A 27,408-nucleotide genomic window follows, 5' to 3' on the forward strand; every position below is an offset into this window, starting at 1 on the left:
GTTGAAGGAATACTTCCCAATTCATTTTTATAAATCCAACATTACCTTGATACCAAAACTAGATATAGATATTACAAGAACATAAAACTACAGACTAAATATTTCTCATGACGTAGATTCAAGAATTCCTTTTTAAAATTATTTTTTATTTTATGTAAATTTAATTCATTAGCATGTGGTGTATTATTAGTTTCAGAGGTTAGAGCAACATGTTTTTTTCTTTTTTTTTAAGATTTTATTTATTTATTCATGAGAGACAGAGAGAGAGAGAGGCAGAGACACAGGCAGAGAGAGAAGCAGGCTCCATGCAGGGAGCTTGACATGGGACTCCATCCCGGGTCTCCAGGATCAGGCCCTGGACTGAAGGCGGCGCTAAACTGCTGAGCCACCCGGGCTGCCCAGATTCAGAAATTCTTAACTAAAAACATATTTTATCCTGCAATATCTAAAAAGGATACCATATCATGACTGTAATAGGCAGAATAATGGCTCCCAAGATGTCCATCTTCCTAATGCCCAGAACCTGTGAATGTTAACCTTATAGCAAATTTGAATTAACAGGTGTGACTAAGGATTTTGAGTTGGGGAAGTTACAGTGGATCATGCAAGTAGGCCAGTTGTAATGATGGGTCCCTTAGTAAGGGGGAGTCAGAAAATGAGAGGAAGTAGTTGTGACAACAGAAGCAAGTAGTTGTAGTAAGGCAGAGAGATTCAGACCCAAAGAATATAGGCAGCTTCCAGAAGCTAGAAAAGATAAGGAAATGGATTTTTCCTAGAGCCTGCAGGAGGAGCCAAGCCAATGATTTTAACACTATAAGACAAATTTTGGACTTTTGGTCTCCAGAACTATATAAGAATAAATTTGTGTTTAAGCCACCAATTTTGTGGTAATTTGTTAGAGCAGCAATCAGGAAATTAATACCATGTGGAAAATACTATGTGGACAAGTAGGGTTGGTGTAAAATTTAACTATCAATATAAACACATTCACACTATAAAGGAGAAAGTCCATATAATTATCTCCATAGGTGCAGAAAAAGCCCTTGACAAAATTCCACCACCATTTATGACAAAGTTCTCAGAAAGAAAAGAATAAAAGAAAACTTCCTCTGTCCAATATACAGCATCTACAAAAAAAGTTTTTCAACATCACAGTGCTAAAAGATGGAATGCTTTCTTCTTACGGTTTGGAGAAAGGCAAGGTTATTCTCTGCCACTTCTATAGAACATGGTATTGGAGCACCCAGCTTGGGTAATAAGGCAAGAAAGATGTTAAAGACATACAGATTATGATGGAAGAAGTAAAATTGTCTTTATTTACAGATACAGGATCATGTATCTAGTAAATCCCAAGCAGTCTATGAAATTACAGAACTAAGTATGTTTTAACAAGGTTGCAGGATACACAATTAATTACATTTCTATATAGTTCTGTAGTAGCAATGAACAATCAGAAATTGAAATAGGGGATCCCTGGGTGGCTCAGCGGTTTGGCACCTGCCTTCAGCCCAGGGCCTGATCCTGGAGACCCAGGATCGAGTCCCGCGTTGGGCTCCCTGCATGGAGCCTGCTTCTCCCTCTGCCTGTGTCTCTGCCTTTCTCTCTCTCTCTGTCTCTCATGAATGAATAAATAAAAAATCTTTAAAAAATATAAAAAATAAATAAGAAATGCCACTTACAGTAGCACCAAAAATATTGCTTGGAGGTCTGACAAAAGATTTGTAAGATCTAAAAGTTGAAAGGTTTGAAACATCAGGCAGTTCAGTCGTATGTTTTAGTTTGTCCTATTTGGGTCTCAGGATAGCCCTTTAATATAAAGACCCAGATGACATACATACTGGAAAAATTTTCAAATATGCTTTTTATTGCTTTTGCCCTTATTCTATATTTTCTTCTTTCTAGAGTTTTTCCTATTCGATTTTCTTATTCTGTTCTCTACATCTCTGAACCTTTAGTTTTCCATCTTCTTATTTATCATTGATGCACTCTGATTTCCTCAGATCTGTTTTTTCCTTTATTAATCATTCTAGTGTACTCTTTAATCTGTGTTGGTTGCATCTGCAAGTGCCTGCAAGTTTGTTCACTGTAAATTTTGAGTTTGACTTCCTATCTCATATTCAGCAGGATTTGATTTTGTTTTCAATTGACGCTTGTGGTTGTTTGCTTGTCCTAGGACTTTCAACTGTCCTGGACTAGAATTTATACTAATTTTTTAGGGACCCTGTACTGTGTAGGTAGTTTAAATTCAGATGCCATGAATGGGGTATCTGTTTCATAACAGTGACTTCTTTTGCCTAACTTAACTGACAGTTTTGCTTCTCTATGATAGTATGAAAAACCAGTTTCTGTATACCCCAGCTTTGCTTTTTTCATCATTTTTTGGAACTTAGAGATTTTCTTTTTTCACTTTTGAAGTTAGCTACATCTTAATTATATATTTAAATTTTTTGAAAATTTTGTCTAACATTTCTTATATTTTTAGTTTAAAAAAAGTCTTGAGTATAGTGTTCCATGTTTTTGGATGTTGCTTTTTGTTATTTGTTTTTACATCACTTAGTTATAAGATTAGTTTCATTCATTCATTCATTTATTTTAAGATTTTAAATAATCTCTGCACCCAATATAAGGCTCAGATTTATAACTCCGAGATCAAGAAGTCACATGCTCTACTAACTGAGCCAGCCAGGCACCCCGACTTGTTTATTTTTAACATACAGTTTTTCTTTTTTGTCTGTGGAGGTTATCTCTCTGCAATATTCCTTGTTTCTGATTGTTAGTCCTTGTTTCTTTCCAGATTTATATAGTATTTTAATAAAAGAGTTTTAGTGGAGTATATTTACTTAAAGCAAAAGCATCTCACTTTGAGATTGAGTTTATCTTTGAATGAATTACGACAATTTTTTAATGTATTTAAATTCTTTTGTCAAGACACACCATCCCAGAGAGTTCAGTTCATTCTTGGTACTGAAGATGATGATGAAGAACACATTCCGCATGACCTCTTTACGGAAATGGATGAACTGTGCTACAGAGATGGAGAAGAGTATGAATGGAAAGAAACTGCCAGGTAATAATATTGAGTCTAAGCATTTAGTTGGCTCCTCTTGATTTTTTTCTTATATTGTAAATATAATAAACTATAAGCTATGGGGTGTGTATAAGACAAGAGAATTTCCTCTTGTCTGGAAGCTATAGCTTTAGCTTATCTCCTTATCATCAAAATTTGTTTTCTTAAGTTAAGCCCATCCACTTTAAAGTATCATTGAAAGAATTATGTTAATTGTACATTTTCACATCTTTAATTAGAGACTTAAATTTCAAAAGTCAAGGGTCTGCTGCATATTTTCAGTTTAAAAGAAGATTAGCAGTGGAAACTACAGAAGTTCCATAGTGTGTCTTTGTAGACTTATTATTGTGATAGCCAGAATAGAAAGAGGAACTGTATACTTATTTTGTAATACCTCATGAGTCTAGAAACTGTGTACCATTAGCTTGATTTGTAAATGTGTTTGTAGCCAAATTTTGTGTTGGTGGTGGTACTCTTTATTTCTCTTTAAAAGAACAAGTGCATGTTTATCACATTAAAATAAGCAAATGAAATCTTCATTATTTACAAAATATTTCTATGTGTTGCACATCTCAGATGGCTGAAATTTGAAGAGGATGTTGAAGATGGTGGTGACCGATGGAGTAAACCTTACGTGGCAACTCTCTCTTTGCACAGTCTTTTTGAACTAAGAAGTTGCATCCTAAATGGAACAGTGATGCTGGACATGAGAGCAAGTACTCTAGATGAAATAGCAGGTTATAGCAGTTTGACTTTTTTTTTTTATATGTAATTTGTACTGAAATTAGAGCTATTTACATTAGGAAAATGAGGTCGTATTTCAGACCATTGATTTAATAGCTCTGTATTGAACTTCTATCATGTGCAGGACAGTATGAGGAGTACAGAGAAATAACCCATTTTGTCTTTAATAAGTTCAGAGTCTCAGAGATTAAGTTAGACAGGTATGGCTACAGTACCAAAAAGAAAGTGACTAGTGCCATAAGCAGTATATGCAGTCTGTTTCTGGAAATAAAGAGAAAAGAGCTTTTTGTTTCTTCAGTTTTTGGACCCAGGTATCTGGGGAAGATCCACAAGGACATTAAATGTACTACTTATTTACTACTTATTTATAGAGTTTGAACACATGAGAACAAGAAGCAGGTGGTACAGGAAAAAAGTATTCTAAGGAGGAGGAAGAGAAGGAAAAAATGTCTAGGGAGTATAGACAGGTATGGATCTCATATGAAAGTCAGTTCCTTGTGTATACAGATTCTTGAATGGTGCTAGGAGACATTTACTTTGGCTTTGCATTTAGCACATAATACAATGTAATATTTTAAATATTTATAATGTCTTCTCATCCACTGTCCATTTGTATGGTAGTGAGTAGTTGTGTTAATGTTACAGTTTACCTGTTAGGTTGATTCCAGTTTTCTCTCAGAGGAATCTAATAGGTTTGAAAGCTTGACTCTTATCTCACTTTAGCAGGCACTGTTTTAAACTTTTAAACTTTATAATATATTTTACAGGTTAAAAATAGTCCAGTCGCTATATAATGTACCATATGGCATTACCTCAGTCTCTCCATTCCCCATACTCCCCTTCACAGCTGATATATTCATCTTCCTAGAATTTATTCTATTTGACTTATCTTTTTATTTGCTCATTGGTTTTTCCACCTCTGGAAGACTGAGAGCAGAAACTTGATCCACTTAGTTAAATGCTATATTCCTAACATCTAATAGATACTCAGTAAATTGTTAATTACTGAATGAAAGAGTCCAATACTCACCTATAGTTTTGACAAAAAATATGAAGTGAAGCAATAAAATACCTTCACTTAGGTATTTTAGTCACTTAGGAAGCGACTATTATTGAATATTCAGTTTAATAGAATTTATAGTGTCCATACAGGAAAGCACTTTCAACTATACAGTGACCTCTTTATAAATAACAATACTTAATAAAAAGTGTCTCCATGGTTACATGTTTATTTGGTTTACATTGTTTATTTTTCTTTTTTTAAATTTTTATTTATTTATGATAGTCACACAGAGAGAGAGAGAGAGAGAGAGAGAGAGAGAGGCAGAGGCAGAGACACAGGCAGAGGGAGAAGCAGGCTCCTTGCACCGGGAGCCCCACCTGGGATTCGATCCCGGGTCTCCAGGATCGCGCCCTGGGCTAAAGGCAGGCGCCAAACCGCTGCGCCACCCAGGGATCCCCTATTTTTCTTAGATAATGTTCATATTTATCTTTTCTTTCTCTCTTTTTTTAAAAAATTAAATTCAAGTTAATTAACATATAGTGTCTTATTACTTTCAGGGGTAGAATTTAGTGATTTATCAGTTGCATATAACACCCAGTGCTCCTTCCATTATGTGCCCTCCTTGATGCCCATCTCCCAGTTACCACATTTCACCCCACTTCCCCTTCAGCACATATTTATCTTTATCTATACATTATTCAATATCACAAGAGAACAGTATTTTCTAGAGAACTATTAAAGATATATATATTTTTTGGTAGGGTTTCACGTACAGTTTATTGTTTATGTTATAGTCATCCAAGTATTAGTTTATTTAATAAAAACAGCTGTTACTTATTTTTCTTTCAATAGATATGGTATTAGACAACATGATAGCCTCTGGCCAATTGGATGAGTCCATAAGAGAGAATGTCAGAGAAGCTCTTCTGAAGAGACATCATCATCAGAATGAGAAAAGATTCACCAGTCGGATTCCCCTTGTTCGATCTTTTGCAGATATAGGCAAGAAACATTCTGACCCTCACTTGCTTGAAAGGAATGGTGAGATCAGTTGTGGCATCCAATTTTGCTAACACTTCCACTCTAACAGCATTCCATTCTACTATAATTAGCATTTGGGGGAAGAAAGATATTTTTTCCAGATAATTCTATAGGTCATTTTATTATCTCTTTTACTCTTTTTTTTAAATAATAGTGTTATTGTATTTTAAAAATACCATTTCTATAATATCATTCTTTACAACATGACATTTAATCTGTAGAAATCATTTAGATGGAAAAGTTAAGTATTCTCTGTTATAATGGCACGTTTAAGTATTTAAACACTATCACTATAGCCAATCCTGAATTACATCTTCTCGCTTTTTTTTTCTCAAGAGTACTTGAATAATTGATTAAGGAGGCATAAATTATGATCTCTAAATTCAATCTTTTTAAAAATTTTAATTCTTGGCTTTGAACCTTAATTGTATTAGATTTTTCATAGTGATTTTTTTGTTTGTTTCCAGAATATACCTATTGCTGAACATAAATAAGTGTTTTGGGGTTGGTTTAATGATTTGACTTCCCTTTATATACTTTGTGTAAGATTTTTATGGATGGTTTGTTCTTAAGTTAGAGATGACCTTCTTGATGTCTTCCAAACCATTGAGAATGGCACAGACCCACATTTTCTTGCTCTCTACTCTCACGATCTGGCAATGGATTATGTGGGACGCACTGGTTTATGTGGGGATATGGTGTTTTTGTAGTCATTTACCTCTGTCACTCTTTTAAAACTGGCACACCTGGAATTTTTGCCTTTTCTCTTTTTAAAGCAGAAGAATACATCACTGGGGGTTCTGTTTTGGCTCTCGAGGAGAGCTCTGTTGATAGTGACTCCAAAACCTAGGTACAGACGGTTGGAGTTGCCTATGAGGGTTCTTCTTGCCTCTAGCCGATACCATTACTCAAGGCTTAAAAGGATTAAAGTGAAGAGGAGTGGATGATGGGCCACAATGTCTTTCTTCTCATCTTTTCTGCTCCTGCATATATTGGCTTTTAAGTATTCTACAAACAGCCATTGGTGATGGGATGTAGTTTAATATATCTAAAGTCAACAGTAATCATCTTTTGCAGCCCGAGTGACATACTTAGGTCTGTTTTCTTCTGAGCATTTGACCATTAAAACTTTGTAAACTGTTTAAAATGAGGCCTTTGTATATTTAAGTAACCTTAAGAATAAAAGAAATCTCTTATGGACCTAAGTTCAATTTAGAATCAAGCCAGTGTCACATTTTACATCTTTTTCATCTTTCATGTATTTTATATTCTCAACTTGCATGAAATGAGTTCACTTACTCAGACCCTGTTAAATCTTCATTTTTCATATGGAGGGGTTCCTGATTATTCCCTGATTGTCATTTGCTTCCTTTTAATTATAAGACAATGGCTGTTTTCCTTTAAATGTCATTTTAGCATGGGCATGTTATTTTGTTGTATTATTGTTGTAATTTAACAGTTTTTTTTTCTGCATATAGATTTTTTTTTTTAACTAAAAATGATGGTGGTTTATGGATTAAAGGTTCATCTTTTTAATATTTCTGGGATCTGTTGAGCATGTGGCTTTGATAACTTAGATCATGTGGGATTGATTGTCATAGTTCTCATATTTTTCCTAAACTCAATGTTCCACTAAGCTATACTTCTTAGAATACCAGGTGTTTGAAATGTAGATAGACATGGCCTTTTGATACGTGCTAGACTTACTTCGTTATTGCCATTGTTGGGGAGAAATACTTTATTACCTAGCTAAATTAGATTGTATGTATTTGTTTAATTTTATCTGCTGTATTAGAAATGGATGCATATTTTAGGATGTTTATTAATATCTTTAGAGAGCTGAAGAATAACCTTTCAAATTGACTGTATGTTTTTCTTTTGAAAAAATTCCTAAAACTTGCATTATGTTTTAAATTTTACTTAAGAGCACTACCAGAAGGTGATGTTCTACTGACTAATATAAAGATTTGATACTAGTTTTAAGTTAGGAATTATTAGATGATGTGAACTTATCTTGTGTGAGAGAATTATCTATAGCAGTTTGGTACAGTGTAGGAAAGATACCCTAAGTATAAACTATCAGTGCTTCTAAGTTTTGTGTAGGGTTTTATTTCTTAAATTATTTTTATTATTACATTCTCAATTGCTGTTTATCATTTTTCAACTTTGCGTTGATACTTTTTTTTTAAAGCCACATTATTGGACATTCTAATTACTAACAGAATATTGCCCTGCACCATCTATCATTCACATTGTTTTTTATTTTTTGTTTTGTTTTTGGATACACTTCCAGGGAACTAAGTATAATTTAAGCAACTTTTCAGTGCCTTTCTAACATTTAAAAAACTGATTGCCATGCTAACTCTGATAGCATGAATTTGAAATTTTGGGCTTACAGCTTGCAGATTACATTGTAAATTGATTTTGGTGTGTGTGTCTATTTGCCTTCTTCAGTGAACTTTATCATTTTTCATTTATTTGTTTTATCTCAGGGGAAGGCCTTTCAGCCTCCCGCCACTCTTTGCGAACAGGCCTGTCTGCCTCAAACCTTTCATTGAGAGGAGAATCGCCTTTATCTCTTCTTCTCAGTCATCTTCTTCCTTCTTCAAGAGCTGGAAGCCCTGCAGGCTCGAGGTGTACAACCCCACTACCCACCCCTCAAAGCAGCCCTCCTTCCAGCCCTAGCGTCAGTCGCCTGACCTCCAGAAGTTCCCAACAGAGTCAGCTTCAGGTCCCAGAGCTACTGGTTTCACCTGCCAGTGATGGTATCCCCACAGTAGTAATTCATCCGCCCGAGGAAGACTTAGAAGCATTGAAAGGCCAGGAGGAGAAGAATGAGGAAAATGTTGACATGACTCCAGGCAACTATTCAGAATCTCCATGTGTGGTGCTTTCTGCCTCTGGATCACTTGCACTTGGAATGCCTTTCAGCACAGAGCTTTAGCAGCATATGGAGATAATGCTTATAATTTGTTTTGACTTCTGCATGTCTTTTTTTTTTTTCTTTATAGTATATTGTAGAAAAGAACAGAAGTATTAAACATTTTTAAGTTATAAAAAGATTACAAAGAGGACTACACATAATTTAAAGCCCTTTCAAAAATTTTCACTGGGATTTCCTGGGTCAAGGCATTTTTACAGTTCAGAAAGATGTAGTAGAAATTTTTATAAGTAATCTTCTAATTTACCACAATTTTTAGAAACTGGTGGCTTTTCTTCTTGTACATTTCTTTCATAGTGTGAATGAACACAGACATTGGACATAAATTACAATGAGGTGATGTGTCCTTAGATACTATTTGGTGTTTTTGTGCAAAGAATGCAGTGTATTTTTACCTTCCTACACAAATAGGATCGAATGTTCTTTTCCTCCTATTGTCTCTGAGAAGATCAAAGTTCTCTAATGGCTATCTGGAATCATTATTTTAAGACTAGTATTATGTTTTGGAGTAGACTTTAGTTGTTTTCTGTTTAGTGCCATTTTTACCTTTACTCCAAATTGACATTGAACTTTTCAGGACCAGAGATCCTAGAGGTGTGGCTAGGATGTATATTTTTGTCTGTGAATTAGAAAAATTATTTCGTAATGGATAAAAGATTTATAATTTATCTAAGGGTTATATATTATGACAATTCTGGCTCTTTGTAATATAGTAATTATATGTACCTTTAAACATGTTTATCTTTCCACCCAATGCATATAAAGGAGTATTCTTTAGTGACTGCTTTTTACTGACAGCTAAGTGTCAGTGTGGCATATAAATGCTAGCTAGTGGTTTTAATCACATAAGTATTATTACATTTTTTCATAATACTGATAACATGTAACACTTAGTGGTAGAGTAGGTTTATTGTATTAGCCTATTATTTAATGTGTATAAAAAGTTAGGTGGATACACCCATTTTCAGAGACTCAGACTCTACAAATCAGAAAAGTTAGGTAACTTCCCCCTGGATCATACAACTAATAAGGACCATCTGTGTTCTCTGACAAAATCCTCGTGATCCTACCACTATATGACAGACTTCTCCTTCTCTGTATTGAATTTCTCCAAACATACCAAGTATATTTGATCAAGGCTCATTGTAGTTGCCAAAAATATATATATATACTTTTAGAAGCAAAAAATGGAAATATGGTAGCTAAATCATTATAACATTAATTAGGACCATAGTTCTAGCTACCGTTGTTTTATTATAGTGTGTTCCATACACAGTGGTATTACTTTTCAAATATATTTATAATTCTAACTATTTGATGAAGTTCATGTTATCTCTATTTTACAAATGAAGAAAACTAAGACTTAAAGATACTAAGATCATACCATAAATGACCAGAGCAAGGAATTGAGCAGATTTACCTACAGCAAAATCCACAGTATAATATTTCATTGTAGATTTTAGTACCTCATGGAAAATATGTAGTTTAGTAATGTGGTAACCAAACAAAAAGAAAGAAATACTCTAGAATTATTTATTCAGAAGTAATTAACAGTCTAAATTAAAAAGAACCATTAAGACTTACTATTTTTCATTGAACAAAAGTGATTTTAAAGTTAATTCCTTGCATTTGTTTTTACTTCTATCTAGCAGTAATACTGAACATTTCTCATTCTCCAGCTTTTATGAGGGATTATAGATTTTATATAGAAAATAGGAGGGGACACACGGGATCACAGTAGCTTGTTAGGCCATGTTGTTAAGGGGATAAAGGTAGCAATTATCTGAAAATTGAAGAATAGTATTAAGCTTTTTTTCTGCTCTGCATAAGTATGACATGAGATTTAAAGAAAAGAAATTAGAATAGGGAAGAGAGGGAATTTCTAAAGAGAAGAAAAGGCCCTTAATTATTGTTTAAGAAGACATCTATAGAAGGTATATAATTAAAAGAACAGGAACAACTGTATATTATTCTCTGGTTTAATTACCTAGTGCTTAAAGCACTTAGAAATCGTAGTTCACTTTCCTTGAAGTCTGATGTTATGTTATAGGAGGAAAGTGGGCTTAGCATCATTTTGCAGAAACTATATTTTATGTCATAGGATCATGATTTGTGCAAACTCATAGTAAAAAAAGTAGTGTTTCCTATTATGTTTTGGGGAGTAATTACAATAAAAGAGTTAAGCATATTTTTAGTATTGATAGCTCTGTTCTGATTCCATGTTTTTTAACCTTGTCCCTATTGACAGTTTGGGCTGGACAGGTCTTTGTCATAGGGGCTATCCTGTGCATAGTAGGATGTTTGACAGCATCCCTGGCCTCTGTTCACTAGCTGCCAGTAGCACTCCCTAGTTGTAACAGTCAAAAATGTCCCTACATGTTACCATGGGATACATATATCCCAACACAATCTTCTGTTTGAGCCCTACTGCTTCAACTACTTCGATTTTCAAACCATTAGTGGCAGAAGACTCTGGTATATTTGATTTATCTTTCTGTAGTTAGATATGCTATTGTGAGAAAAATTTAAGGGCAAAAATAATAGATTTACCAAAGTATGATTTTTTAAATCTCAGTGTTGATTTTATATATGCATACATTATTTTCTCTTAAAGAAGTACAGTCTGAGTTATCTGTGCTAATGATAGTTTTAATTTTGGGGAATTTACTCATTTAATTATGAGCACCAGGAATTTATTGTACAAGCAGGGAGATGTTCTTTACTGATTAAGAAATCAGCTTTCCTTTAGCTGAGATTGGGAAGGACTACATAGAGAAGATAATGGTGAAAAACTCTTAATGTGTACCTGCAGGCCAGTTCTGTTAGGTTTAAGATGACCAGGTTAGCCAGATGACTTCAGATCATATTCTAGCTTTATCAGTATTGAATTCCACATCATTTCTTCTTCCCATTCCACTTTATCCTTACATTTCCACCTTAGTCTTCATTCTACCCGTCTCTTCAAAATCTGATGACTTGAGGCTATTCTGGGAAATTACATATGTATTTTTTTGATCATACATCTGTGGATTGAATACATTTAGTAATTGGAAGTATGTGTATTGATGGTCACTTGCAGTTGACACCAAGGTATTAATAATAGTCTTCATTTTCTTATGTGGAAGTCGATGAAAGCCACTGAAAAATACTGGTTAGCCTTTTCTTTTTTTCCTACTTAGGCATGTATTTTAATAAAGGAATAGACTCTATTTTGGAAGTTTAGGGACAAAGGTCAAAGAAGAGGAATCATATAATTGCTCTGCTAAGCTAAGGTGGTGAGAAATGAGATAAGTTTTAGCACATAGTTTTTATTTCAGAATTGTTTAACACTTCCAGAACACATAGCTAAATTGTTAGCATATGCTTTTTCTCTTTTTTTTTTTTTTAAAGATTTTATTTTTAAGTAATCTCTATACTCAGTGTGGAGCTCAAACCCACAACTCCCAAGATCAGGAGTTGCAAGCTCCATTGACTGTGTTAAGCCAGGTGCCCCAATAGTTTATATATGCTATTTATACTTAGGTTTTTGGGTTATGGTAACATCCTGTTAATAGGTATTTAGTAAAAAAAAGGGGATATCACAAAGGTCTTCGGTCATTGAGTTTAAGCAGTAAACCCCAATGATTTAGTTACAATTATTAGTTACAGTGTGTTCTAGAAAAATGAAAATACCCTCTGATGCATCAGATATATCTGCTATGCTTAAAAATCAGGAACTTTACTAATATTAAATTTAAAATTTAGAGGATTTAGTCACAAACTGCTAAATTGAATTTCTGTGGGTAGCTAGACTGTTGTGAGTGGCAGAGTTAAAACTACAAGTCAAGTCTGTTGTAGGTCAGCCTGGCACCTTTTCTCTTGTGCTCAGTGTTTGGGGCAATAGTAATCTATATTCTTGAACTTGAAAATCCTGGGTGTTCTGAAAAAAGTGACATACATTTAATGGTAGAAATCTGTATTACATGTAACTTTATAAATATTGTTACATGTACTTTATAAATACTGAGATTTGAACTTTTTGCAAAGATCATAGTGGTAACAATTGGTCACAGGCTGCAGGTTATTTTAGGTCATTTTATTGTTGTTTTACTGTTGCTGCTGAATGTCCCTTCAAATGAGCATGCTAACAATTGAACACACATCTATCATTTGTAATCCAAACTAATTTTATAGGTCTGTCTGAATCTTTTAGATTGAGTCAATTAAAGTCACATGGCTATGAAGTGGCAGAGAGCGTACTTATTTCAACACAGATGTGTTTGATTATAAAACTCTTACTCTTTGTATTTATATTATAAAAACATTGCTATTATGTTTTCAAGTTGTACTTAGGAATAATGGCAGTAGGCAGCACATAAATACTAGCCAAGAGAAATGAAATTCTTGAGGAAATCATTATGATAACTTTAACTTATAGTTGATGTAGTTCTTGGATTTTTCTGAGTTGCATTTAGAGTTTATCAGAAAATAAATATTGTTACTGAAGTAAGTATGCCAAGTGTAGTTTGGCATCATTAAGCTGTGCAGTTTGCATGTGTTTTAGATACACCAAGAGTGCATTCCCTAAGTATTTGTAGTGGTGTAATCAGACTCAGGACTTCCAGCTTCTGTGATCCTCACCTAGTCACTTTTTTTCTTCCTTTTGCAAAAGGCCACTGTTTTGTAAATCCCAATTATATTAAATGTTAAAATATACAGCTTAATTACTGCTTAAAATGTTATTCTTGTCTTGCTGGTATGATACTAACACCTGGCACTTTTGGTTTTTTAACCTTGCACATTTGCTTTTAATAAATTATCACTTTCAGGATATGAACAGAGTCAGTTTACAAAGTGAATTTTCTTTTTACTAATTTGGAATTTTTTGGTTCTTAATACAGGTATTTTGGCCTCTCCACAGTCTGCCCCTGGAAACTTGGACAATAATAAAAGTGGAGAAATTAAAGGTAATGGAGGTGGAGGAAGCAGAGAGAATAGTACTGTTGACTTCAGCAAGGTAATTTTGTCCTTCCCTGTAAATTGTCATAATCATTCTTACTGAGAGAATCACTAGCAATGTGACTTTATTGGCATTGATTACAATAATTTTTTAATAGATTGTGCTTACCAGCCTGCCTGTGATGCTCATAATATGTAATTTAAGGTCAGAAATTACGAGAAAGTTAATAGTCTAAAAGCATTTGAATATCTTTATGTCTTACTAGTTTCAGGAATTTTGACAAAAGAATATGTGAATTATAGTGGTCTATACCTACCCATAGATAACATGAAACTTCAGGACCTTTTGAATTACAGTCATTTGTTCTGGAGCTACTACCACCAGAAAGATTAATTCTGGGCATGATGTTACAGCACTGGTGGGATCAGCCCTTTCTTGGCTGTAATAAGATCCCAGAATTACTGTCTTATGGTGTCAGTACTTTCTGGAATGTCCCTGGGAAACATATCAGTGTTTCCCCATGGGTAGGTAAAGGCATGGGTCCCCTGTCTCAACTATGATTTTTTTTATTTTTGTTAGATGAATATTTAGGTGAGGTAGAAATAGAAAACTTCAAAATTTCAAAGGAACTGGGCAAAAAACACCTCTAAGTTCAAATTGTAGTTTAATTCAAAGCATACTTCATGAGGCCTACTTCTGAATAATTAATTCTGTGTGGCTCCTATAATTTTTTGAATAGTATTAGTTTGTCTTAAGATACTATTTTAACGTTGTTGTATCTGGTTTAAGATTTTTTAATTCAGTGTGACTATTTCAAGTAAGATTCATTTCTCTTAAGCCTTTTATGGTATAAAATCTATAAAATCACATTTTGCAAAAAAGGAATGTAAAATGACTTGCGTTATAGCTTTGCTTGAGTTTCTTGCTGTAAACTTATAAAAGTATTTTTAATTCTTCTATTCTAACTTGATCATATTTTTACTGGTACTTCTGTTATTTCAGATGAGTGAAAGTTTTCAGTGACTATACTGTAGTTTATTCTTGCTAAATGGATAAATATAATTTATGTTATAGATCTCCTCTAGACATGGCAGATGCCGGGGTTTTTTTTTTTTTTTTTTTGTTCCTCTGTCACAGTTTTACTTTTTTTTTTACTTGGCCTGTCCTTGTGTACACCTCCTTGTCTCCTGTTGGGCAGGAGTCTGCCTCCTGGCACTGTAGTTGTGGCACACTGGGTGTGGGACTCAAGAGGCCCGCTGTAAGTGCTGGTTTTATTTTTAATAGATAGCCCTGTAAGTGGTTGTTTAGTGACTTGTGTGAAACTGCATATAAATGAAATTCCCATACTTTGATATTATGTTTATAACCTTTTCTTTGTAATTATACACAGACTACTAAATTTGATTTTTCTAGCACTGTCCTACATCTATACCAATAATGGCTATTTACTTTAGTTTTAAATAAAAATAAAAATAATTTTTTCCCGCTAAGTGAAAATACCAGGGAATACACAGAGCTCTTTAAAATAAAAAGAACTTCTAATAACATATATAAAATACAAAGGGGCCAGTTCATTTCTAAGATTAAACAAAAATAATCGTGAAAGGAATATTCTTTTAGCACTGTGTATAATTTCATGAATCATTGTTAGTTTGTGAACTCTATTTTTGTCCTGAATAGTTTTAATGAATAGTACTATAATCCCTGAACATTTTCTCTAGTTTGTATGTTTCATAATTTAGATCTCTGAAATAGTAAAGATGATGACAGAGCCATTGGGTCATTGTTTGATAGATGTGTTTTGCTTGTTTTTGTATTTGTCTACTCCATTCTTTACATGTGTGAGAAGTTTGATGTTTATACATCCATTAGATTACCAGTTTTGATTAGTAAATAGTAATCTTAAAAGCAGATTTTCATTCCTATTTCTCTCTATATAGACACAAATGCCATGCAAATTTGATTTTTAATTATTCTTTATTTGTCAATAGGTTGATATGAATTTTATGAGAAAAATTCCCTCGGGAGCCGAGGCATCCAATGTGCTGGTAGGAGAAGTGGACTTTCTGGAAAGACCTATAATTGCATTTGTGAGATTGGCTCCTGCTGTTCTCCTTTCAGGGTTGACTGAGGTCCCTGTTCCTACAAGGTAAAGAGTTCATTCTGATTAACATCCTCAGCAGCATGTCCTAAAGCTAAAGATTTTTATCTTTTGATAAAAAGGAGCATTTTGCTTTATGTAAAAAAAAAAAAAAAAAGCTTATTTCAATTGTTAATATTGTTACCACATCGAATGCTTTGACTAGTAGAGAATAAAAGAGCTATCTTTTTTTCTGGAATAAGAAGGAAAAAGCAAAAAACAAAAAGAAAGTGTTCTTTTAAAAGATACTTAGCATTTATACCTTTATAAGAGGTTTGGTGTTTTAGGACCTTCGGTTTAGAGGACAGCTTGCCATTTTAGACCTGTTAGGTTCTACCTGTCTGAGATTTTCTAAGCTTCATTTATAAAATGAGCATACGATTACTTCATACGGTTGATTACATGTAATAAAAAGCCTCTGGATTAGGCAAATGCTTTGTTCTGACATGACCAAAATTTTCTGTTCAATATACATAAGTAAAAAGCAGATGGGGTCATATCCCTAAGAATTAGCAAGTTGTGTTATAAAGGATAATCATTTTGTTAGCTATTGACTATTTAAACTTAATTGTAAATAATAATTTAAAAAATATTTTAAAAATAATTTTTGTAGTATTAAAAGATAAAGAATTACTTGCAACTTGATTGGAATATATGTGCCTATTTTTAGTATGCTTTCCTGAGTTACACTAGTGACGTAGTATTAAGGTAAGTAAGAAAAATAATTCCATAGTTTTACACTATGGAATCTCATAAATTCTCATAAAACAAGAAGATGAATACTTTCAATTTGGGTAAATGTGAATATTAATATTTTTACTGTAATGTAAATGAGGATAGAACTAAGTAAGTTAAATACTTTTTAGTCATTTGTAAATACATTAAAACAATAAAATAATAGGTTTGATGTTAAATTTGTGGTGTCGTTAGAATTCTTTCTCCTTCCATAATACCTTATTTACCACAATAGTCTTTATCCAGACCATATTTGAGGGATTATAAATTTTTTTTGTGTATACTATGAACTGTTTTATTAGGAAAACCTTAATTGTAAGTATTTAATGGAATTGGTATTTCCCTTATTTACTAATTTACCTTTTCTGTCAATACAGATTAGATTAAACTGTTTACTCAAATTCAAAAGAGTAAAGAAAATCAGAACTTATGTAAATCACTCAATTCTTTAATCACTTCTTTACCCTAAAGAAGATGGGGCTCAGTAAGGTGGTAGAAAGTTAATTATGAATGCCTTGCTTAATTTTGTGGTCTGCTTTGCTCTAGGGGTAGAGTGTCATCTTCTCAGTGATTGGTATAGGGGGTAGAGAAGAAGTCTAAATGTTGTTTCTGTGTTTACATTTGAGTGATTGCTTTACGATTGCCTAGATCTTAGTGTATATGTTGTTTATATTTAAGTTTGTGTATTTTAATGTTTCTTTAGGTTTTTGTTTCTGTTATTGGGTCCAGCAGGCAAGGCACCACAGTATCATGAAATTGGAAGATCAATAGCCACTCTCATGACAGATGAGGTAATTAAAATGCCCTATGAGGTGGATACTGATTATGAAGTTTATCATATTAGAAAATCCCCTAGAAGTGGAATTTCAGATCCTTTTCAAGTGGACACTGGTTGTGAAACATAATTTAGTTTTTGTTGTAGTTGTTCATGGTAAAGTTTACAAAATTGTCCTTGCTGTCTGTACTATTTTATTTTATTCCCTCTTTGACAATTTGGCTATGGTGATATCTTTAAGAACTTTCTGTCAAGACCAAGTAAATGCTTTTTGGTATTTTATTTTCCCCTCAACATTTGAAATTATTGACCACCTTCTGGAAATTTTGAAATTTCTCCATCCTGGACTTCAGGATATAATTTCTTTAGGTTTTGCTTAGGATTTCGCCTTTTCCCCCTTCCTGTTTTTTTCTCCATAATTTCTCTCTTCCATTTTTGAACCTTTTCACTGAGCAGGGCCAAATTGACCAGGACTTCTGTCTTTCTTTGGGGCAGAGCTTTGTAATCAGGTGTTAGACGTATTTATCATACCTAAGGTAGATTTACTATGTGTAGAATTTTTCTTTCAACTTTAAAATACTTTTGTTCAATTTTTTTTCTGTAGATTTTTCATGATGTAGCCTATAAAGCAAAAGACAGAAATGACCTCTTATCTGGAATTGATGAATTTTTAGATCAAGTAACTGTCCTACCTCCAGGAGAGTGGGATCCTTCTATACGCATAGAGCCACCAAAAAGTGTTCCTTCTCAGGTAAGAATCCATACCATTTTGTATGTTACTTTTTCGTAGTTAAAATACTTTTGAATATGTTATATACATTTTTATGATTCCAAAATCAAAACTATATATATATAAAGGTGCATTCAGAGAAGGTGTACCCCTGCCATATTGCATTTACTTTCTTACCCCTATACCTGCCTCCTGTGAGAGGACCATTTGTTACTAGTATTGGTTCATCTTTCTAGTTTTTATTCAGTACAAGAAAATATAAACATAGTCTTACTTCTTCCTCCTCTTTCTTACCAAAAGTTGACATACTACATGTACTGTTCTGCATCGTTTTTTTTTTCTCTATGAACAGTATATCCTGGAGATTTGATAATAAGACATCATAGAAATATTTCTTATTTTCTCAAAGCTTTGTTTTGTGTCATTTATGGATATCCTGTAATTTATGCTTTTCCTGGGCTCAGTCTTTTGCTTTTACAAAGCATGTCACAATATTTATATGCCGATTTAGTCTTCTGCGGGTGTATCTATAGGGTAGATTCCCAGAAATAGGATTGCTGGTTCACATGGGAACTTATATATAATTTTAGTAGATATTACCAGAATCCCTTCTTACTGGGTTACTTTGTTCTGGACTCCCACAGTAAAGAATGCTTCTTTCCCTATAGCTTCACTAACAGTGTATTGTCAGACTTTTGGATATTTGTCAGTCGGATAGGTATCTTTATCCTTCTGTGTCAGATATTTTCAAGTGTTTTTTGTTTTTAAAGAGTTTATTCATGAGAGACCAGAGAGAGAGAGAGAGGCAGAGACATAGGCAGAGAGAGAAGCAGTCTCCCTGCAGGGAGCCTGATGTGGTACTCGATCCCACGGCCACGGGATCACAACCTGAGCCAAAGACAGACACTCAACCACTGAGCTACCCAGGCATCCCTCAAGTTTTAATTTACATTTATGTAATTACTGAGGTTGAATATTCCTGCGTATCTTTAGTTCATCGCACCCACATCCGACCCCTGCCAAATACCTTTTCTTAATATTGAAATCGTTTGTTGATCCTTTGGAGTTTATTATGGTGCATTATGAATGGAGTATGCATCCAATTTTATCTTTATCTAAATTGCTGCCTTTTTGTTCTAATTCATTAAAAAGTTCAGCATTAAGTGATGCTGCCTTATGTTTTCTGAATTTCCATTTGCATTCAGGTCAGTTTTTAGAATTTCTTTTCATTGGTCTTTCTATATATTCATGAACCACTTCCACACTTTAATTTCTGAGGCTTTTAACATATTTTAATATTCAGTAGATCTAGATTCCCTCTTGACCTATTACTCTTGCTTTTCTGAATTTTCTTGGCTATCTTTGCATATTTATATTTCTATGTAAGCTTTAAAATCAGCTTTTAATTTCAGAAGTAAAACCTGATTTTTCAAAAGTGGTAATGGCAGTGAAATTTATAAATGAACTGAGGCAGTATTGACATCTTTGTAACATTGAATCATTCAAGAACATGGTATGTTTTCTTCCACTTGTTTTCCTATTTCAAGTCAGTTCTTGTGTCCTTAAGGAATGCAATAAATTTCTCCTTATCTACGCTTTACATGCTTCTTGGTGAGTGTATTTATAAGCATTTTTGTCTTTATTGTCTCGATTGTAAATGAGGGTTTTGTTCCCCCATATCATCAGTTTGTTACTTTTATATATGAAGGCTATTTGTTATTGTATGTTTCTTTTTCCTCCTCCTCCCTTTCTTGGTTCTTTCATTGTATGTAATGGTTTTTCAGTCCTATCATCTGCAGTAAGGTATTATTACCCCTCCTTTTATCATTTTTGCAGCTCTAATACATTTTCTGTTACCTAATTGTATAGGCTGAAACTCAGTGTTAAGTGATAGTTGACTTGAAATGGGCATTTTTTTTAGATGTATTTATTTATTTAATTTTATTTATTTTAAGATTTAATTTATTTATTCATGAGAAACACAGAGAGATAGAAAGGCAGAGACATAGGCAGAGGGAGAAGCAGGCTCCACTCAGGGAGCCCGATGTGGAACCTGATTCCAGAATTCCAGGATCACTCCCCGAGTCGAAGGCAGATGCTCAACCGCTGAGCCACCCAGGCATCTCAAGATGTATTTATTTAGAGAGACATATGGAGCATGCATGCACTCATGTGAGCAGATTGGGGAAGGGGCAGAAGGAGAGGGAGAGAGAGAATCTCAAGCAGACTCTGCAAGTGCAGAGCCCAGTGCAGGGTTCTATCTCATAACCCTGAGATCATGATTTGAGCTGAAACCCAGAGCTTAATTGACTGAGCCATCTAGGCACCCCTAAATGGGCATTTCTTAATTTATTCTGAACTCCTGTTCATGTCTCTAATGTTTCTCCCATTAAGTCACTGACATTGGAGACCAAAATATACATTTTTGTCATGCTAAGAAAGTATCCTGATTTCTGTCTCATTGAAATTTATAATATCTCTGGAGATGATTGTGTGAATTTTATTTATTGGTTATTGTGGTGAACCATACTAATGGAATATATACTATGAAAATACTGTTGTGTTGGTAGAATAAGCCAAGATTCAGCTTCAGAATTCTGGTTATCTCTAATTTATTTGAGTTGTTCACATCACTGTAAGTAGATGGTGTATAGTGTTTTGTGCCGTCTTCATGCTTTGACATCTTTGTTATATTTGTTTGATAAAAGAAAATTTGTAGATTCTCCTTTCCCTTTCCCACTTAAAGCTTTTAAAACTTTAAATGTCTTGTGATGATTTGGTTCTAAAAAATTTGGAGGAATAAGTGTAAAATTTTCTGAGCCTGAGTCTTTGGTTGCATGGTGTGCTTAATCTTATTTCTTCTGTGGTGATTGGTTTGTGTAAGCTTTCTCTTTTTTTCTGACATTAAGTGTTTCTAGAAAATTACCTATTTCCTCTTTCTCTGGTGTCAGTTTTGGGAAATTATGTTTTCCTAATGTATTACCCATTTCATCAAGGTTTTTAATTTATTTGCAAAGCATTGTACAGTATAGTCTCTCTCTCTCTCTCTCTCTCTCTCTCTCTGTGTGTGTGTGTGTGTGTGTGTAGCAAATTTCCCTTGATTTGAAGTTGCCTTCTTGTCATATCTTTTGCTGAGCATTAGCTAATGATTTATCATATTTTTTCAAATAGAACAGCTTTTACAACTTAATTTCAATTTTCCTTTTTTTAAAAAGTTTTTTGTTTTGGGACTCAGTTTCTGCTTTTAGCTGTTTTATTTCATGCATTCACTACAGGAAAGAATTTTGTTTTCACATTTCCTGAGTTACTTAATTCATTTATTTTTCATTTATTTTTATTCTCTCATTTTTCTTAATATAAATGCTTAATTTTCTTGAATGATGCTTTTGCTGTATCCCATAGATTTTGATATGTAGTATTTTCCATTATTTTTGTTCCTTACGAATTCTATAATTTTGTCCCATTTGAGCTAAGATGTAAGTTTTAATTTTGACATTTTCAAATGGTAGTCTTATGATTATAGGTAAGTCTTACTACTCTATAAATATTGAACATATAAACCAAGTAGTACTAAGTTTGTAGTCCACCCAGAGCTTTTGACCCAGGGGATCTCCTGGGATAAACACCTTCCCCCACCTTTTGTTCTGTCCTTTCTGTCACACAACCTTTGGCCTCTAGAAGTAACAAATTTACAGTTAGCTCCTTTCTCTTTAAGTGAGGGGGAAGGGGACATCCTTTATCATAAGAATCTTGAATTAGTAAGAAAATTTAATAGGAAATTTATTTTTATGGCAATGTTTTAACAGGTAACTCTTGTGCTACTTATATCTTCATGGAGGTATTTTTGTAAAACAAAGATGGCATTTACTTTTAATATTATAAATGAAAATATTTTTCATTAGCGTGAGCAATATTTTAAATATTCTGTTTAGAAAGATGTTTTATTGGATATTTATTTTCTTATTGCTGATTCGTAATTTGAAATGGTGTGTATAAATGTGCATTATAGTATATTTGTTATTAGAATACAAAATACAAAAAGCCAATCATAAAGTTAAAATATTAATAGAGACAAATATTAGATATTGTTCTAAAGTACAATTTATTTAAAGTAGAAGTTTATATTAGGAATAATTTTTTCTAAGAGCACTGATTAGATATGTAATCAATATGGCATCTCCTGTTCCCTCTAATTCAGGGTGCCATCTTAGCTTTTTGAAAACAGAATTCTTACTGGGTGATGGGTGCTGAGGGGGGCACTTGACGGGATGAGCACTGGGTGTTATGCTATATGTTGGCAAACTGAACTCCAATAAAAGAAATATACAAAAAAAAAAAAAAAGAATTCTGAAAATGTGTTTTTTTGTTTTTTTGTTTTTTTTTTTTTTTTGTAAAATGCAGGAGAAGAGAAAGATTCCTGTATTTCCCAATGGATCTGCCCCCAGCTCGGGTGATACTCCTAAAGAAGCTGCTCATCATGCTGGGCCAGAGCTACAGAGGACTGGACGGTGGGTACAAATACTGATTTCAGTGTGGGAGTCTTTTGGGGGGACTAGAGGTTGATTTGAAGAAGAAGGCATAAACATTTTTTTAAATATCGGAAATTAATTTGTACAGTGTTTTTTTATGTCTTTAAAAATGCATTATTCTGTAAGTGTATGGTGTTAAGGAAAATTATGCATTTAAAAGTAATTTTACTAGTAAATACATGAATTCTGTGTATCAGGCTTTAATTTAAAGTCAAAGTATTATGGATCATACATTAAGAATAATGAGCAGTTATACAGTATTGTAGGGTAATTTACATTACCTATACAGAATGTTCTTGGAGAAGGTGTGGAGTGCTATTAAAATTCTCCATATAAAGTTAGAGAATTACAGAAACAGAGGAATTGTAACTAATATTTTTTGTGTATGTGCCTAGACTTAAAACTCTTAAATGAGCATTATATCATAAGATAATGTGAAATTAGGTAGTAATTAAACCATAGTTATGAGTTCTAGAAACCTAGTTAGAAAAACTGTTGAAGATGTTAATTTTATAATAAAAAATAGAAATATTTCTAGGTGTAAAACATTGTCTTAAAATATTTTGTAGAAGTAGAGAAATGTTACAGTATTTCCATACTGTAACAAAGCATGTAGATATTGATACTGTTTTCCACTGGTAGTTGTTATGAACCAAAGAGATTTTGACTGTTATATATTTGTTTAGCAAATCAGGTTATTTTATATAGACACATTATTTAGGGGAGTTGATGGCATATCTAAAGAATACTATTTAGGAGAAAAATAACAACTGGCATACTGAATATAAAATTTAGAGCAACTTAAACTCACAGTTTATTCATTGCCTAATGTATTAGTCTCTGTGACTGTCATAGAAATAAGACTGCTCTGGTATGAAAGGTGGTGGTCTAAAATTAGCTGTTACTATTACTTCTTTAAACTTCAGACTGAGATAGGGTTAGTGGCTGAGAAATACCAAGTCAGGCTCCCATTGATTTCATGGTCACACGAGAGCCTCCTGTAAACTATTAATCAGTTGTTGATTTGATGATGTAATTTCATTTTTTAGATTATCATTGGCACCTTTTTATTACAAGTTGATTTCCATTGCTGTCAGATTATAGAGTAATACTTGAGTATGTTTATAGAGTATACCTGTCAGTGTGTGTTCAATGTTTATTTCAGTATTAACTTTAAAATAAGGTAGAGTGGTGAACCTTGAAACATCCAAGGATTTTAAAGCATAAGATTAATTTTTTGATGTATTTTTTGCAGTATTTTCTACACAATGACTATGTGTTTTATGAGTCACTAAACCTTTTTGAAATATTGCTTTGCCTAGTACCTACTATGTCTTAGGCAGTGAACAAGAAAAAGTTCCTGCTCCTCGCAGAGCTTTTATTAGGCACTTTGAAATTAGATGTACCCAAGAGTCTGATTAAAAAAAAAGAAACATTGAAATGATAAGGCTTTGATGTGCAAACATAGATTTTAAACTTCCTGATAAAACCTCTTAGTTTTATTAATATGCACATGAGCTTGAGTACATGACCAGTAAATTAAATGCACTAAGTAGTTTTTAGGCTTTTCTCCTGAACCAAAACCATTTTTGATTGAAGTACTAATTTTAAAGTCATTAAAATTATTTAAATCACTACTGACTGAGTCTAAGCATAGCATACTATACTCATATTAAATGATATTTGGGGATGTATGATTTATATTATAATTGCTTTCCTAGTATTTTCTGACACTTGCCTTTAAGATTTATAATGTAGATAATAATTGATAGAATTGCTAATGCACATTTTCATGAATGGAGTGTACAGTCTTATTTATTTTTATTGTATATTTTCTTGTACATTTGTGTCTGAAATTACATTTACTCATATAAAATCATTTGCCTGCAGTCTTCTCAATATATAGTCCATAAAATACAGATGTTTATGTGTCTTTTAACTTAATGAGATCTGCCTTTCCTCTATCAGTGGATTAGATTAAATGAGTGTATCTTCTATGATTTATATCATGATTTAAATAGGATATTAATTTTTGTTGATGAAACACTAGGCACCAGCAGTTTAATGTAGCCCATAGTTTTAGTTTGAACTAGCTAGAATCCTCTAGTGTACAGTTTGACGAGTTTCATCTCACCTATTTAGGCTTTTTGGTGGTTTGATACTTGACATCAAAAGGAAAACACCTTTTTTCTTGAGTGACTTCAAGGATGCATTAAGTCTACAGTGCCTGGCCTCGATTCTTTTCCTATACTGTGCCTGTATGTCTCCTGTAATCACTTTTGGAGGGCTGCTTGGAGAAGCTACAGAAGGCAGAATAGTGAGTACAAAGATTGGTAGTGGCCAGGCTCTTAGCTCTTCAGAGGCAAGTGTCTGTGTGCATTTGTCTCACTATTCATACTTTTATTTGAAGAGTCTACCCACAGCATGATTACCCTGTCCCAGAGCAGACTTCCCCCAAAGGTAATTGCTATGGAAAACATGGGGAAGCCATTTGAGCAGGAGAAGATGCACAGTTGAGGTAAAAAAAAAAAAAAAAAAAAAAAGGAAAAAAGGAAAAAAAAAAAAAAAGAAAAAAAAAGTTTATCCTGGCTTGCTGGATGAATGGTTTTATAAATTGAGTAAAAGGCTTGTATTGTCTTTTTTGTGGGGAGTGGGGGCAGGGTTGGCGGTGGGAGACAAATAGAACTGATTCTGGGTGGGTCATGGGTGGGGGAATTGATTAATGGGCTACTTCATATCCTGTAAGGCATCATAGAATTAGTTAGAGCCGTGTGATTAATATTAACTCATCAGCCCTGGTGAGTAGGCCCTGACTCGACAACTAGAATTTAGAAGTTGTGGACAAATGGTGGATTTTTAGTGTTATTTTGCTGTTATTAAATTTGTGTGAAGGTAGACAATGTTTTAATTAGGAAATATAACTGAAAACTGCATCCATATTTTGATATGACTAAAATGAAAATTTTTATAATTTTTTTGTTCTCGGTAATGCTATAGAAGGGGCTGTGGGAGAAGCATGATAACAGAATCCAGTGCTTTGTAAAATCTTGTAAGACTTTATTTTTGTTCATTTACATTTTAATGGCATTTAAATGAGATGCTTTGTAATTCTTGAGGGTATTTTATTTAATCATATCTACTCTTGGGGGGAGATTCATTGTTTATAGATAAAAGGTTAAAAAAAATAGCCAAACGCTGAGTAATGATAATTATTCAATTAATGTACTTCATGAGGTAGACATGAGACAAACATGACAACTGAAATTTCCTTTGAAACTCCATATATTTTTGATTATTTAGATTCTTTTACCTTATTCTGCAATCATTGTATCAAGGAAATCTATTTTTAGTAAGTTGCTTTTATGTGCTGTCCCAAACTGTGCATGTAACTCTACTGGTCCCCCTGGAGATGTGTCTAATCTGTTACCATCATGGAAATGCTGCTGCTTTGCTTTTGGACTGTACCACACTGCCTGCCCTTCTTATCCTGCTATTTAATACCATGTGCACGTGGAGTACTTTAGGCATTGGAGGAATATAGACTAGTGTAAGATGAGCATCTGTCTTCTGTCCTGAAGGATCCTGACCTAAGAGAAAAAGATAGGATTGTATATACACAGGCAATACGTCTTGGTGTGGGTGCCACATGTGAATGAGATCAAGGAAGTGCTGTTGCAGTCAAAGTACCAGAAATAGAGAAATCGGGGTATTATGGAGAAAAGTGATATAGAGAAGATGCGTTTGTTTTCAGGTGCATTGGAACCTCAAATAGGAGGTGCAGATCCAGAGTTCATAGAGTACTGGTAAGGAGGAAAAGTAAAGGTTGGGAATAAATGAGGTTCATAAGGGAGATAACTTGTAGTGACAGGAAAGGGAAAATGTGGGAAGTTAACATTTGTGGACTAGAGGAGGAATGAGAATGAGGAGAAAATGGCTCACCGGATTAAACATGGGCACTGCCAGAACTTCAGAAGAGGAATCAGGATGATATCATTTTGCAGAAACCAAAATAGAGGCTTTGAGAAAGAGGAAAGATTAGCATGGAGTGGTCAGTGCCATGCCCTGGAGTGGTGTAGGGGGGAAGATACTGGTAGGGCTTTTGATAGGTGTAGTGGAAACTTCTGAATGTCGCGATATGAAGGCAGTGTGGTAGGGCTATGATTTCTTTAGCGAGAGATACCTTTTGGTTTGGGAATGAACATAAAAGCAGTTTAAAAATTAGAAAAAGAATAAATCTGGGTAAAGGAACTAGTAAGTGTACCAATAAGATGTTGGGAGAGGAGTGGTGGAGTGGCGAATGGAGGGTCTTCATGTGGCAGGGTCTGGCTTTTCAACATGGTGTTGGGAAGGGAAACTAATTTTGTACCTTTTTGCCCCCGTTAGCATTTCTTTATTTGCCATATCCTTGCTCCTCTTCTGCATTGTTTTGCTTTCTGTCTCTAGATACCATTTAGACGTTTTTTTCTTTGGAGCTCTGCTTACATTCATTCCTAAGTATGCATATTCTAATTGAACTAAGGATTTTATAATGGCTTAGCAGTTAATATGGACACTTCATTTGTATGTGGGTTTGATCCTATTTTTATAGCAGTAGTTGAGTAATGCTTTGCAAACTATTTTTTTTTATTTTGATTTTATAAGATGCTGTTATTACATACAATGAGATTTACTGCCATTTGTTGAGTGAATTCTGCATGTAGGCTTGCTAGACATTTTCACAAACATGGCTTCATTAAGTTCTCCTGGCTGTCATCACTCCTATTT

The 27,408-nt window shown here is 33.7% G+C and overlaps 1 protein-coding gene across 14 annotated transcripts in view; it reads left to right on the forward strand.

Moving 5' to 3' along the window:
* The window catches only part of SLC4A7 (solute carrier family 4 member 7), a 108,052-nt gene that overhangs the window by 48,386 nt on the left and 32,258 nt on the right, over window positions 1-27,408 (forward strand). For 5 of the 14 annotated variants that reach the window (XM_041733990.1, XM_041733994.1, XM_041733991.1 and 2 more), the window contains exons 4-13: window positions 2,929-3,067; window positions 3,644-3,804; window positions 5,667-5,855; window positions 8,348-8,716; window positions 13,677-13,792; window positions 15,727-15,884; window positions 17,314-17,401; window positions 17,990-18,136; window positions 22,517-22,623; window positions 24,787-24,961. In XM_041733990.1, coding sequence (XP_041589924.1) covers window positions 2,929-3,067; window positions 3,644-3,804; window positions 5,667-5,855; window positions 8,348-8,716; window positions 13,677-13,792; window positions 15,727-15,884; window positions 17,314-17,401; window positions 17,990-18,136; window positions 22,517-22,623; window positions 24,787-24,961 — 1,649 coding nt within the window. The remainder of the gene's footprint in view (window positions 1-2,928; window positions 3,068-3,643; window positions 3,805-5,666; window positions 5,856-8,347; window positions 8,717-13,676; window positions 13,793-15,726; window positions 15,885-17,313; window positions 17,402-17,989; window positions 18,137-22,516; window positions 22,624-24,786; window positions 24,962-27,408) is intronic. The other 9 variants (XM_041733999.1, XM_041734003.1, XM_041734000.1 and 6 more) reach the window with 3 other exon arrangements.

This window comes from Vulpes lagopus, chromosome 19 (genome assembly GCF_018345385.1).
Source record: "Vulpes lagopus strain Blue_001 chromosome 19, ASM1834538v1, whole genome shotgun sequence".
NCBI lineage: Eukaryota > Metazoa > Chordata > Mammalia > Carnivora > Canidae > Vulpes > Vulpes lagopus.